Here is a 14,309-nt window from a genome sequence, read left to right as displayed (position 1 = left end):
CCATCTGTTGTCATTTCTTGTCATCACATTTCCTTCTAAGTTAACGAGAAGATTTGCATGAGACTTTACCGGAATGATTTCCTAGTGATTTAGTTGGTTCTAATGAATTTTATGGAGTTCAACCCCTAAGGAGCCATGACTTAAAAAGTCATCACATTTCCTCCTAGGTCATTGATTGGAATTTGATGAAACTGAACAAGAATGATCCCCTAGTTTCCAAGATTTCTGAATGTCACTTTCCTTTTTATTCTTTGAGCATAAGGGGTAAAGCTTGAATTGAGACATGGTCTATGTCTTTGAGGTCAAAAGGTCAAGGTCACTGGCCTGAATGAATACTTATATTTTACAGTTTTTAGCTCTACTGAGCTTATGTGATACCCTGTCGTCTATCCATCTGTAAACTTAAGGTTCTTTGCATGGAACAGATTTTGATAAAACTCATAAAATGAGCTGGTAGTGGTCTAGATGGTACAAATCCAATTTTATTGGGTTCTGACCCCTAGGGGTCGAATAAGGGGCCACACCCTTAAAACTTGTAATACCATCTCCTGAGGTAATGAATGGATTTTGATCAAACCTACCTAGAATGATTCCCTAGTAGTTTAGTTGATCTTAAATTTTCATAGGGGTCTGACCCTCAGGGGCCCAGTTAACTGCCTCATCCCAAAAAGTTTGTTATTTGCCTCTCCTCCTAGGTTATAAGTTGCATTTTGAGGAAACTTACTATGAATGATACCTGACTAGTGTGATTGGTTCAAATAAGCTCTCATGGTGGTCCTACCCCTAAGGGCTTAGTAAGGGTGAACCCTAAAAAATTGTTATTGCATCTCTTCCTACATTATTGGTTGGATATTGATAAAACTTACTCAGAATAATCCCCAAGTGGTCTAGTTGGTTTTATAAATTTTTATAGGGGTCAGAACTCCAGTTCCCACTTAGGGGCCAAGCCCTAAAAAGTTTGGTATCACAACTTCTCCTAGGTTTTTGGTTGTGTTTTGATGAAACATACCCAGAATTTTCCCTTATTGGTCTAATTAGACCTTATAAATTTTCATGGGGGTCCGTTCCCTATGGGCCTATTTAAGGGCCACCCCAAAAGTTATCCTAAGGCAATGGATGGATGTTGATAAAACATACAGCATAATCCTCTAATGGTGTAGTTGGTCCTAATGAATTTTTATCGGGGTCAGACCTCTAGGGATCACATTAGGCACTTCAAGTTTGTTGTCCCATCTCCTACTCCTAGGTATTTGGTTCGATTTTGATGAAACTTATGCAAATTGATCCCCTAGAAGATTATTTGTTCTTATGAATTTCATAGGAATTGACCCAGTTAATGGCCATCCCCCAAAAAGATTATTATTGCATCTCCTCCTATGTCATTGGCTGGATTTTGATAAAACTTTCGCAGAATAATCCCCTAGTGGTGTAGTTTGTCCTTATGAATTTTCATGGGGCTCTTGACCCAGTCTGACAAAGTAAGAGGCAACCCCTTAATAAGTCTGTCATTGAATCTTTTCTCAGGTTTTTGGTTGGATTTTGGAGAAACTTTTCCAAATTGATCATCTGGTGGTCTAGTTGATCCTTATGAATTTTCATAGGTGTCTGACTGTAGGGGCCAAGTAAGGGTAATCACATCTCCCAGGTTATTAGTTGGAATTTGATGAAACTTACTCGGAATAATCGTCTAGTGCTTTAGTTGGTGCTAATGAATTATCATGGGTGTCCTACCCCTACAAGCCCAATCAGGGACCACACCCAAAAAGTAATGATGGCATCCTCCTATGTTATTGGTTGGATTTTGTTGAAACTGACCAAGAATGATCCCCTAGTGTTGTAGTTGGTCCTTAAAAAAAATCCATCCTTAGGGGCCCAGTAAGAGTATGTTATTGCATTTTCTCCTAAGATACCAGCTGGATTTTGATGAAACTTGCCCTCAATGATCCCCTGATGTAGTTTGTCCCAATTCGTATGTGGACAAGTCCCAAGGAACAAAGTTAAGGCTATGCCTAAGTATATTTTAAGAATTTAATTATTTCTGCATATGTCAGTAGAGCATCAGATCCTCTTGGACCTTTCATGAACATGCTGTAACCTACCTACAGGTGGGGATACTCATTTAAATTTCACTTTAAATAATATAATCATGTTGTCATGAATTCTTAAAATGCTTTATGTACATCTCTGAGAAATCATAGTTACTGTTTAAATTGCAATAATGTCTTAAATACTGGGAGATTGTTTCAATAAATGTTAAAATGTTGCTGTATGATTTGTTTTCTGTCAACTTATGTAGATTAACCTGAGGAAACTAGGTTCTGTTAAAGGAAAAATCTAGATTTAAATTTAGTTTTGCTCAACAACTTCTCCTGTGGTTTGTCTTGTTTTTCAACAGAAGTCATCATTTTATGATTGGTTTTCAGAATTATTGTACATGAATTAGAAATACTAGGTAAGGTCAAATATTCAACAGAAATATTTTTGAAGTGAAATAGGACTGCAAATGAAGTCTGAAAGATTCATGAAAGAGAAAACTTGTGTGCACTAAGACCAATAATCTTACTGAAGCTGCCTTGATGAGAGGCCAATATACATTGTATATATCACAAGGCCAGGCACTCCTATATTCAATTTTCAAGGGGAAGACGTTTTTTGTACTTTCTGTCCACCTGTCTGTCATAAAATCTTGTAAACACTTCTCCTTCTATATGGTTTATTTATAGAATAGACTTGAAACTTTGCAAAATGCTTCATTGCCATTTAAAGATATGCATATTATCTAGACGTGAGGATCCAATTATTTTCCTAAAAGTTACAATGGATCTAAGCGGGGTGGAAGGTGTAAAATAGCTTGTGAACACTCCTCCTCCAATATTGCTTATCCGATAGATTTGAAACCTTGTACAATGCTTCATTACCATTTGAAGATGTGTATATCGTCAGGATATGAGGATCCAATTATTTTTGTGCAAGTTATAGTAAATCTAAGAGGTGGAAGGTATGAAATAGATTGTGTAGGCTTATCATATAGCCTTGAAACTTTGTACAATGCTTCATTACCATTTGAAGATGTAACTACCATCAGGATTTGATGATTCAATTATTTTTGTCTAAGATATAGTGGATCTAAGAGGGGTGAAAGATAAAAAAAATCTCTTGCGAACTCTTCTCCTCATACATCACTTATCACATAGCCTTGGAAACCTTGTAAGATGCTTCATTACCTTTTGAAGATTTGCATGGTGTCAGTATATGAGGATCCATATATTTTTGTACACTTATAGTGGATCCAAGAGGAGTAGAAGGTATAAAATAGCTTGTAAACACTTCTCGTACATCAATTATTGCATAGCCTTGAAATATTGTACAATGCTTCATTACCTTTGTAATGCCCATATCATCAGTATATGAGGATGGAATTATTTTTGTACAAATTATATTGGATCTAAAAGGGGTGGTAGCTTATGAATGCTTCTCCTCATAAATCACTTAACGCATAACCTTGAAACTTTGTACAATGTTTCATTGCTAATTGAAAATGTGCATATTATAAGGGAATGAAGATCCACTAATTTTTTAAAACGTTATAGTGGATCTAAGAGTGGTGGAGGATATAAAATAGCTTGTGAATGCCTTTCCTCCTATATTGCTAGTTGCATCACCCTAAAACTTTGTACAATGCTTCATTTCCACTTGAAAATGTGCATTTCATCAGGATCTGAAGTCCATTAAAAGTTTCACTGGATTTAGTGGGATCAAGGACGTAGAATTGCTTATCAATACTTCTCTTAGAAGGCTTATTACATAGCCTTGAAATTAAATTTTACAATGATTCATTACCATATGAAGATGTGCATATTGTCAGGATATGAGGATCCAGTTATTTTTGGACATTATATAATTGTTGTAAGAGGGGTGGAGATTGCAAAACTTCTCCTACATGGCTCATCACTTAACCTTGAATCTTTGTATGTTGCCTCATTACCACTTGGAGATGTGCCTATCATCAGGATATATGATAATCCAAACATTTTTGTAAATGTTACAGTAGAAATATTCTGAATCTGTATAATATTAATTTGGGGAACAAGGGAGACATTTGTTTTTACTAAAAACAAGATCTAGTTTACATTATATATGATGCAACTATGAAAATTAAGCACATAACCATTCGTTCTGTCTCTGTGTTAAACTGAAATGGTAAAAACTGCAAGGAAACAATGGTCAACTTAAATCACAAAAATATATATTGGTCTCCCTAAACTATGCAGAAAGATTACAAATGAAGGTCCACTTAAGCCATATATTGCAAATTATATATAAGGTCCACTTAAGCCATATATTGCAAATTATATATACTGGTCTCCCTAAAGAATACGTAAGGATTACACATTATTAGGGAGACGGATTTTTTTGTATATTTCTTATGCGCACCGTTATGTGGAATTCATTGGCACAAGGGCAAATTTGGTACTCTTTTACTAAAAGAAATGCTATTTGTTTCTTGAAATGTGCAAGGATTAGAGAAATGTATATTGTCCCCTTAAGCCAGATTTTATAGGATGGTCTACCTAATGTAGAAATCAGATATATATATATGTATATATATATATATATATATATATATATATATATATATATATATATATATATATATATATATATATATACAAACACACACATATCATATCTATACATGTCGCAAACACACCATCCCCACTAGCACAATGTCTTGCATGCATACAAAAGCACTTCTTGTGAGATTAATAAAATGAATTACTCCAATTCATTTATAGTTTTCTAATGTTATAGTGTCAACATTGAATTTGCGTCTTCATCAGACATTGGTAAGGATGATGATGATCCTACTTTTGAGTCATCTTGCCTTGAAATTTCCTTTGTGTGAGTATTCAACAACTACCAAATGATAAATTTGCAATCTAATTATTGATTGAAACTATTTTATTATGTATAAACCATAAATGGATTACTCAAAAGGCATTGCCTATATAAGCCCTCTTTATACAAGTACAAAGTTAAGGTCATACAGATAGAGAAATGTGTGATCACATGTTTGAATAAATACAATCGAAATATCTTTCAGTGAAAACATGTGTGTGTTCATTAATAAATGCACTGATCTCCCATTTTCCAAGTTTCAGAGAAGGAAAGGCTAGACTACTTGATAGCAATGATGAAGAGAACATTGGTTTAGCCGAGGAGGTTCATGACCTTGAATCCAGTGAGAATGATGGTGATGAGGAATATGTACCCCCCAGTCCTCCGCACCCATCTTCTAAGGGAGTAAGGGCCATGTCACAGAAAGAAGAGGTGTCACTGGAAGATATTACAGAACCAAAATATATAATTTTCAAATTCTGCTTGATGGCCATTTTCAGAAAAATAACTTTTACATGTATTGTGAAAAACTGTAAGAAACCAGTGTCACCCCATTTAATAGACAATGGCTCTGCTGTAGCTGGCTCATGGGTAATTTTATTACATGTTTATTTAATGATATATACATGTACTATTTCGTCGAATTCAAAGATGTTTAAAGTGCGTTATAGTAGTCTTCATTTTAATCAAACTGATGCTTTTTCCCCCTGAACAGATGTGTGCTGCTGGTCACGAAGTTTACAGCTGGACTTCACAGCCCCAACTTCCTAATAGAATATATCTTGGAAACTTCCAAGCATCAACAGCTGTAACTTTGTCTGGAAATAACTTCACAAAAGTTGCCCTGTTTGCCAAATTCTTAGGAATGGGTTTTCCTACCAAAAGCACATATAACCGAGTGCAGTCAAAGTATGTGGCTCCGGTAGTGGAGAACTATTGGAATGACCTGAAATCTTCAGTGGTGGAAGAACATAGGTCAACAAAAGTTGTAGTATCTGGTAAGTCAAGATTTGTTATTCACGTAAAGTAAATAGCCAAAGATGGTCATAGGTTTTACAATGATGGAAATGAAATTGAACCTAATATTATTCATTCCTAACAGGAGATGGTCGCATGGATTCACCTGGTTATTCGGCCAAATATTGCACATACACCGTGATGAACCAGGATGATAAAAAGATACTGGCTATGGAAATTATTGACAAAAGAGAGTGCCAACTGAAGTCAGGTCTTATGGAGGCCGAGGGATTTCAAAGATATATTGCCTCTCTCCAAAAAGATGGAGTGATCTTAAAAGAAATTGTAACAAATGCACACCCCCAAATCGCATCCATAATGAGTAAGAATTGAATTTATAAAGTTACATTGCATCTGCATTCACTTTATTGATAAAAGCAGTAGTTTTAAAAAGAAATATCGATAAAGCTTCATTGATCAATCCAAATCTATTTCAGAGAAGAATTTTCCTAAGATCAGGCACAGTTACGACATGTGGCATGGGGCTAAAAACATGGGGAAGAAACTGGCCTCTGTAAGTTATGGTATAATTATGCACCAATATAGCTTGACCGTGTACATTAATAGCTATCCTAAAACACATTTACATATCTACATATACTGTACAAAGTAAAATAATGGTTTACATGACAAAGTTCATGTGGATGACAGCATTTAGAGGACATATATTTATATTTTAGGTAGCATGCAGTAAAGGAAATGAGGAACTGAAGCCATGGTTGGGTGATATAACAAATCATTTCTTCTACTCTGCAGACAACTGTGATGGAAATGTTGAAATAATGCAGGTGCATACAATATTATATATGTGTGCGTGTGTTACAAGTTGTATTGATTTTCCATAATTCTATAATTGTTTTATGCAACCCGTATGTTACATCCTTTCCTAAGAGTTATTTAGATATCAAACAATTTGAATGTTAATAAAGTCATTGTACATTATGTAGGCAAAGTGGGTTTCAATGTTAAACCACATTGTCAACCGCCATTCTTGGGCCTTGGGAAAATGTGACCATGAACCAATACAAGAGGAGGACCGAGACAAAGCGTGGCTGTCACCTCATAGTCGTGTTTACAACGATTTGCAGAGAGCAATTTTGGAACCCAGATTATTGAAATCATTCCATTATTACACTACCTGCCAGTAAGTGTGCAAATACTTGTATTTGATGGGAACAAATTATAATTGTCTACAAAATGAAAAAAAAAAAACCTCATAATCTACTTTACTTAAATTCCCATTGCAGGGCCACATCAGAACTAGAAAGTTTCAATAATCACATCCTAATGTATGCTCCAAAATGATCTGCTTTTGGGTTAGTTCATATTTTAGTAATCTAATTTTATCATCTGGCTTGGATTTCTTGAAAAAAATCTCAAAACTGAACTTTAAGTTTTGTTTTATTTGACCCGTCAAAATATAGTTAAGTCCAAGTTTGGACTCAAGTTTCATTAGAGAAATCCAGGTCTGAAATCTGCCTGACTTAAGTTGAAAGCTCAAGTGAGGTTTTCTGATCACCTTTTGTCTGTCATTTTTACGTGAGGATATATAGGGAATCTCATTAAGAGTTCTCCTTTCCAAGAATAACAAGGTCACTATTACTCATTAATATACAAGCAATCCCATGGAGTACAGATTCAAGTTTCTTCATATTGTTGTCCATGGTATTAGGTTGTAATCACAAGGAAATGTATCAAATAAATTGTTCTTGTCAAGATTGACAGTGCAATGAATAATACGGTTGATATGCAAGCATCTACAGGTATTTAGAATTTAATTTTATTTAGTTCAGGGGCCTCGGGGATAGGATGAGGTCACAATAGGAGATACATATTTTTAAATAGGAATATGCAGAAAGTTAACCCAAAAGTACCAGGAACATCCAACTACAAATGGTCTAAGTTGTAGGGATCCAAAGTTTGGGGCATATTGTTATTGTCCTATCTGCCTGTCTGAAATTTTAACCTTGCTAATAACTTTCAATTTGTGAGTAATAGGGATATCATATTTTATATGTGCATTCTTTGCAAAAAGACTTTTTAGATTTCAGCTCACCTAATCATATGAGCTTTTCTGTTCAAAATTCTTTCGTTGTCTGTCGGCTTCACTGTCGTTGTTGTAAACTTACACATTTTCATCTTCTCCAGACCATTAGTCAATTTCAACCAAACTTGAGTGAAGGGGTTTCAAGTTTGTTCAAATGAAGGGCCATGCCCCCTTCAAAGGGGCGATAATCACAAAAATGCAAAATTATGGGTCATTTAAAAATCTTCTTAAGAACCACTGGGACAAAGAAGCTAACATTTTACATGAAAGCTTCCGGACATAGTGCAGCTTTTAAGTTTGTTCAAATTATCCCCCCCCTCCCCCCCCCTCCCCCCCCCCTCCCGAAGTAGTAGGTTAGGACCACAACAGGGGATCAACGTTTTACATAGAATTATATAGGGAAAATCTTTAAATATGGGCCAAGGTGATTTAGGTAAGCGATGTGGCCCATGGGCCTCTTATTAACCTTGTGATGTTGGCCTTGAGAGTTTGGCCTACTTTTTAAAAACCCTAACCTTTTTTCAATATTTCCTTAGCTGTTAAGGTGTCCTACCTTAACAGCTAAGGAAATATTGAAAAAAGGTTAGGGTTATATTTATAGTTTTTGTAAAGATTTTTTATGGTAAAACCTTTCATTTCATATCGTGACCCTTGCCATTTTGCTTAATGGAGAGATCTTGTTAATCATATTTGTGTTGAGACGTTTCCATATTTTGTCATTTCAAGTTTGATAATGCCATGACCCTTTGCGTATAGATTGGGACCACAATATGAGGTCAGAAAATTATTATGGAAATAAAAATTGAAAAAAAAAACTCTTTTGAAAATCACAACAGCTGAACAACAAGGTCAAAATGACTCAGGTGTGAGATGTGGCCCATATACTTCATCTCAAAAGTAAAGAATGCTGACAGATAATTCAAAACTTTATAAATCAAAACACCGTTGAGACGGATTCCATTATCATCATTATGGTGAGAAAAGATACTGGTTTAGGCATGTATATTTCTGTTCCTTTCCCCCAATGCATGTATTGAAATAGACTGTTATGTTACACTTTTTCAGTTATGAATCGTACAAATGCAGATGTTATTTGGCAGCTATCGATTACACCAAGCATGTTGCAACGTGATACACTCAAGGATAAGAATGGAAATAAACAGTAAGTAGGGCGCATGTGTTATGTATGCAGTTCATTGTGCTCCCCGAAAAATTGTGTGGGTCACATATAGTCGCCATCATGTCTGTCTGTCCGAGCTCACATCCCCTAAACCTATCATCAGATATTAATTATAATTGATCACAAATATTCCTTGAGATAAAGACTTTAGGACCAGGGTTTTTCAAGGTTATTTTGAAAAGGTCAATCAGAACATATATAAAAGTTCCTTCTTTCAACAGTTTTTGGTATATTAAAAGTTCCCATTTGCTAAACATCTCATCTGAAATCAATCACAAATATACTTTGAGACTTTTGGACCAAGTAAAAAGCTCGATATTTTAACAGTTTTTTTAAAAAGAGATTGACCATATATCACAAAATAAGTTGTAGACAAACAGCTTTCAGACAAAAGTCACTCATGGTCATTTTGTAAAGGTCAGGGTCATCCAAAACATACCTTACATGTGAAAAAAATTAATTCATTTCAACAGTTATTGATCTTTTGGACCAAGTTTATTTTGGAAAGGTCAAGGTCACACAGAATAAGTGCCTTGTGTACAGAAAAACTGTCTTATTACAAGTTCTTGAACAGGGATTGATCATATATTACACAAATAATAGGGAAATGACTTCCAGACAAAGGTCACTCAATGTCATGTTGTTAAAGGTCAACATATCCCTTTTATATGAAAAAGAAACCTTCAAGTTCATTTCAACAGTTATTGACCATCATGTGAGGTTTTCATTATATGAAGTAGTTCAGTATTAATTAGATGCATTTCGAGAAGCATCCATCAGTTTGAATGATATACTGAAGGGGACTGTAGGTGTTCTTTAGTCTGTCCTACTTTGTAGTGCAATACTTTAAGAATACTTGTTGACAAGATGTGACAGTGTCACTCGCATATTATATATACAGAAAAAATAATTTCCATTCATTGCAATTTTCAACATATAATGAAAAGGTGAAGATGATCAACAATATCATAAGTTCTCCATAATTAAGAGTTGGGCAAACTGAGACCCCCAGATATACCATGGGTGGGATCCGGTGCCTATGAGGAGTAAGCATCCTCCATTGACTGGTCACCTGCCGTGAGCCTATAGTTGATCATGTAAACAGAGTAATCCAGTTGAAGTCAGTGTGTAAAGAACGGCCTAGCAATTGGTATTGGACACATCATACACAATTTAACCTAATGACAGGTTGTAACTGCAAATAAGGTAGCCATGTTCGCAATAGTAGAATGCGCTAGATGTTGACTTTAAACAAAACTGTTAAAACCCCTGTAGCATCAAATTATTTTAATACATGCATCTCGGAATGTTATCAGTGGACTGTAAGATGAAAAATATCTATGTTTTTCAGTACTTTCAACTTGTGTTTTGAACTTCAGGTACAAGAGAAAGTTCTCCAAAGGCTCCAACAAGTGGACTTCTTCTGAAGCAAAAGCTCCAAAACAGTATGCCTATATTCCAAGCTTGATCGAGACAATTGTTAATGAATACTGTGGTGGACATAAATTCCACCCCTTGCGAGCTCGTACAGTGATTTCAGATGAAGATCCTCGGAATATTGCATCAACAATTGCTCCAAAAGAACCCCCTCCAACATCAGAACTTGTGGAGAAAATGAAACCCCGCATCAAGAAAAAAGACTTTGTGTAAATACTAAATGTGCTGCCACACACAGCTGTATAACTAAGAACAATTTCATAGTTTCAAGATTGATATTAGGGTGCAAGTCTTAATTTTTTTGTAGTTTGTAGGCGTTTTATTATTTTGTATTCGAGTATGCAAATGTAAACTGCTGTGTAAATGAGAATTTTTATTGTCTAATTATGGACAGGTTAATTTCATCTCGTGTTTAATGTATTTTTTCTATGTATTTGTTGTATCATCTATTGTATCTAATGGAAGAACAATCTGTAGGCCTTCAATACTACTATAAGTGCCTTGTCCTACTAAATCAAGAAAGCTTCAATAAAAGAAGCAAGGTTCAGCTATGCTCTTATGTATATTAGAGGGATAATTTTGTCAGGGGTGCATTGCTGCTTTATTACATATTAATTTCCAAAGTTCTGGGTATTGTTACATGGAAAGAGTATTGATGAACTTTCACATATTGACATAGCAGATATAAATATCACGTTTGTTATTATTTATTGTATAAGCAGATGATACATGTATTACAAAAATGACAATGTTTATATTTCCATGGGGATGGAATGAACAAAAGAAAGAAAACCACATGATAACAGTAGTTCTCTAATAGCTTTGCTGTGTACATGGTTTAAGAATCATAGGTAGTAAGTAGGAAAATTAAATAATGAATAGTAAATGCTAAACAAAAGAATAATGAAAATGCTGCATGGATGATATAAATAAAAAATCCAAATGTTACCACAATGCATGGTCTCTTAGAGAAAACTATTTCTCTACATGTTCAAAATGACATGTTGTTACCATCCTGCACTGTATGCCGGAACAAATCCTCGATATCGACCACGGGGATCGGGAAACTTTTCTCTTATCACTTTCACACAGCAAGATGGGACAACTCTTCTGTCATTCCGATGAAGGCGCCCAAAGACCCATAGGATATACTGTCGGTATGCACTATGTCGGTACGCTTTATTAACGTCCTGTTGGGTTTGGGCATCCCGTGCAAAAATGTCATTCCTAAATCTTTGCTGCAGGTGTAGCACAAATGGGTGGACGATAACAAGATTCATCTCCTGAATTATGTAAAATAGGAAAGCTGTAAATTTAGTTTCTTTGCACATATTGTATATCATTTCTAGGAAGTTTTTTTTTTAAAAAGAAAGATGAATTATTTACACGGATGAAATAATTTAGAAGCCATTCAAAAATTAATGGAAATGCAAAAGAGGGAAACTATGCTATCAACTATTAATATTTAGCAACTTCCTCAAACTCAAATATATTCTTAAATTACAACACTTTAAACTCTAGGAGGTGAAATAGCTGTAATGTTTAGGCACAAGGTGAAATATACTATGTCAAAATGGAAAATGAGAGACTCACTGGCCGCAGGCTTAAGCAGAGATCTGGCCTCATTTCGCAGCACACCCTTTTTATAGCCGAGTTCACGGGAACGCAGTGGTTGCAGACGCACCAGTTAGGAACTTCCCCATCGGGTTGTGGTGGTGTTGGTGGGTCTGGTTCTTCGTTCCTCCTTGTTAGGATTTCACTGACATCTAGAACCACTGACGGTATTTCTTTACACATTTCTTTCAGTAATTCTTTTGACTCTTCCCCTGACAGTTGGTCTATAAACTCCTGCAAAGGAAATAGTAAAATCATTTAATTACCCTACACAAGTCTTTACCTCCTTAATTTTAAAAGGGCCTCCTTATACGAGATATCACAATAACTATAATTATATGTGTATATATTATTTTACTTACATCTGCTTTTTGTATACATTCCAAATGTACATCAGTGAAAGCCTCCGCCTCTCTCTCCGTTTCTTCAAACTGTCTTCCATGAAAGACACGCCTCCCTCTTCTAGTGGTGCCCTGTCCTCTTCCGCGTCCTTTACCCCGCCCTCGTTTTCCTCTGCCTCTTGTACTTGGCTCTGGCAAGTCAGATTCTGTATCCTAAATTTTAAATTCGTAATGAAGATTATATATCTATAATATATATAAATAGATATATTGCATATATATACAACAGACAGTACAGAATATAGATCTACATGTAAAGTGTTAGTCTAGCACATGTTGAAGTTGATAACAAATCAAATTTTATTGTGAAAAATAAGGTAAAATTATATTCTGAGTCGAAGACACTTTTCAAACCTCGGATTCTGATAAAAAAAATTCATAGGTCTATATCACAAGATCTAAAGTAACTCAAATATTGTGGTAACGTAGTCGTTACGTGTTAGAAAAGATCTTGCCTGTTCGTGGCTAGTGGGATCCTCAATTTCCGAACTACTGGACTCCTCCACTACATCTGATAACCTCTGTCGCCTCAATCTTCTCTGAACTCTAACCTGTAAAAAAAAATATCTAAACATATCCCTTGATTTTCACGATTGCAAACTGGTGTGCCCCGAGTATTAATTTATGTGTTCTGAGATGACCCCCGAATCGACACATACAATTGCTTCACTTAGCTAAATCATCAGTTCTGATTATCATAGCAAGTAAATAATATTGTCAACGTCGACCGAAACAGTTATGAGTCTTCAATATCAAAATAATTATAATTCAGATCCGTTTCCTATTTAAAAAAAAACATCTTACCGCCTCTTGCTTTCTCTTTCTTGTCGACATTGTTCAATTTCTCCGCCAAAAGCATATGCGCGCGCACATTATTAAAGCACACGGCTGGTGTTTACAAACACAGTTTTGGACCCGGTTTTCTGTCCATCTAGAAGGGTATCCGGTGGAAAAAGTAAATGTAACAGCAGAATATAGACAAAATCTACACATTTCTGGCAATAAATTTTATTTCCTAAATCATTGAAAATCGTGAATCAGTTCCTTTAAATTAATGAGACAGCAACTCAAGAATACAACGATATAAGGCCTCAACCGTGCGCAGCCTTTTGTGTTCCGTAAATCGAAGGTTTTTATAAGGGGTGGATCTGTATCTCTCTGTTATGTCAACATATTTTTCAGAGAGCTACAGTTCTGCAGCTATTGCCTAGCTAGCCGAGTTTTGTTTGCTAGGTGTAATGGAGTTGACATGCAAAGTGAAGATAACGAACAGTGATTAATCTCATAACTCCTACAAGCAATACAAAATAGATAGTTGGGCAAACACGGACTCCCGGACACACCAGAGGTGGGATAACAGAATAGTGGTCTGATATCCCTATATCAATTACAGAGATTGACTTTACTAGTTAGTACATACGGTCATCTTTTGTGAATACTAAGTCCAGAGTGTGTCCAACTGCATGTGTGGGGACATCTATATGTTGTTTGAGGTATAATCCAAGTTGATACATCAATTAATAAAAACAGGGTTATTTCTCTTGCATTCAATATTTTGAGACATAATTGATTATATTGACAGGGGATGCTTACTCCCCCTAGGCACCTGGTCCCACCTCTGGTGTGTCCAGAGGTCCGTGTTTGTCCAACTCTCTATTTTGTATTACTTATAGGAGTTATGAGATTGATCACTGTTCGTTATCTTCGTTATGTC

The 14,309-nt window shown here is 35.5% G+C and overlaps 2 protein-coding genes and 1 pseudogene across 3 annotated transcripts in view; 1 reads left to right on the top strand and 2 right to left on the bottom strand.

The window, feature by feature from the left end:
• The window catches only part of LOC130051329 (hemicentin-1-like), a 485,422-nt gene that overhangs the window by 426,215 nt on the left and 44,898 nt on the right, over window positions 1-14,309 (bottom strand). The window lies entirely within an intron of this gene.
• Window positions 7,204-11,255, top strand: LOC130051331 (uncharacterized; annotated as a pseudogene).
• On the bottom strand, window positions 11,272-14,164 carry LOC125649630 (P2X purinoceptor 7-like). The gene is made up of 5 exons (XM_056153296.1): window positions 13,400-14,164; window positions 13,051-13,146; window positions 12,557-12,748; window positions 12,174-12,428; window positions 11,272-11,863 (listed from the first exon to the last, which is right to left on the bottom strand). The coding sequence occupies exons 1-5, from the start codon at window positions 13,427-13,429 to the stop codon at window positions 11,588-11,590; spliced, it is 849 nt and encodes a 282-aa protein (XP_056009271.1). The 5' UTR covers window positions 13,430-14,164; the 3' UTR covers window positions 11,272-11,587.

Source organism: Ostrea edulis, chromosome 1 (genome assembly GCF_947568905.1).
Source record: "Ostrea edulis chromosome 1, xbOstEdul1.1, whole genome shotgun sequence".
Taxonomy (NCBI): Eukaryota; Metazoa; Mollusca; class Bivalvia; order Ostreida; family Ostreidae; genus Ostrea; species Ostrea edulis.
The sequence above is the reverse complement of the archived record's forward strand: the minus strand, read 5'-3'. Positions and strand labels throughout refer to the sequence as shown.

Bases quoted from the DNA above. Each gene is read 5' to 3' on its own strand.
- LOC125649630 (XM_056153296.1), bottom strand. From the start codon at position 13,429: ATGTCGACAAGAAAGAGAAAGCAAGAGGCG. The intron at 12,429-12,556 runs GTAAGTAAAATA...TTTCCTTTGCAG, and splicing joins AATGTATACAAAAAGCAGAT to GAGTTTATAGACCAACTGTC. The intron at 11,864-12,173 runs GTGAGTCTCTCA...TACATAATTCAG, and splicing joins TCTGCTTAAGCCTGCGGCCA to GAGATGAATCTTGTTATCGT.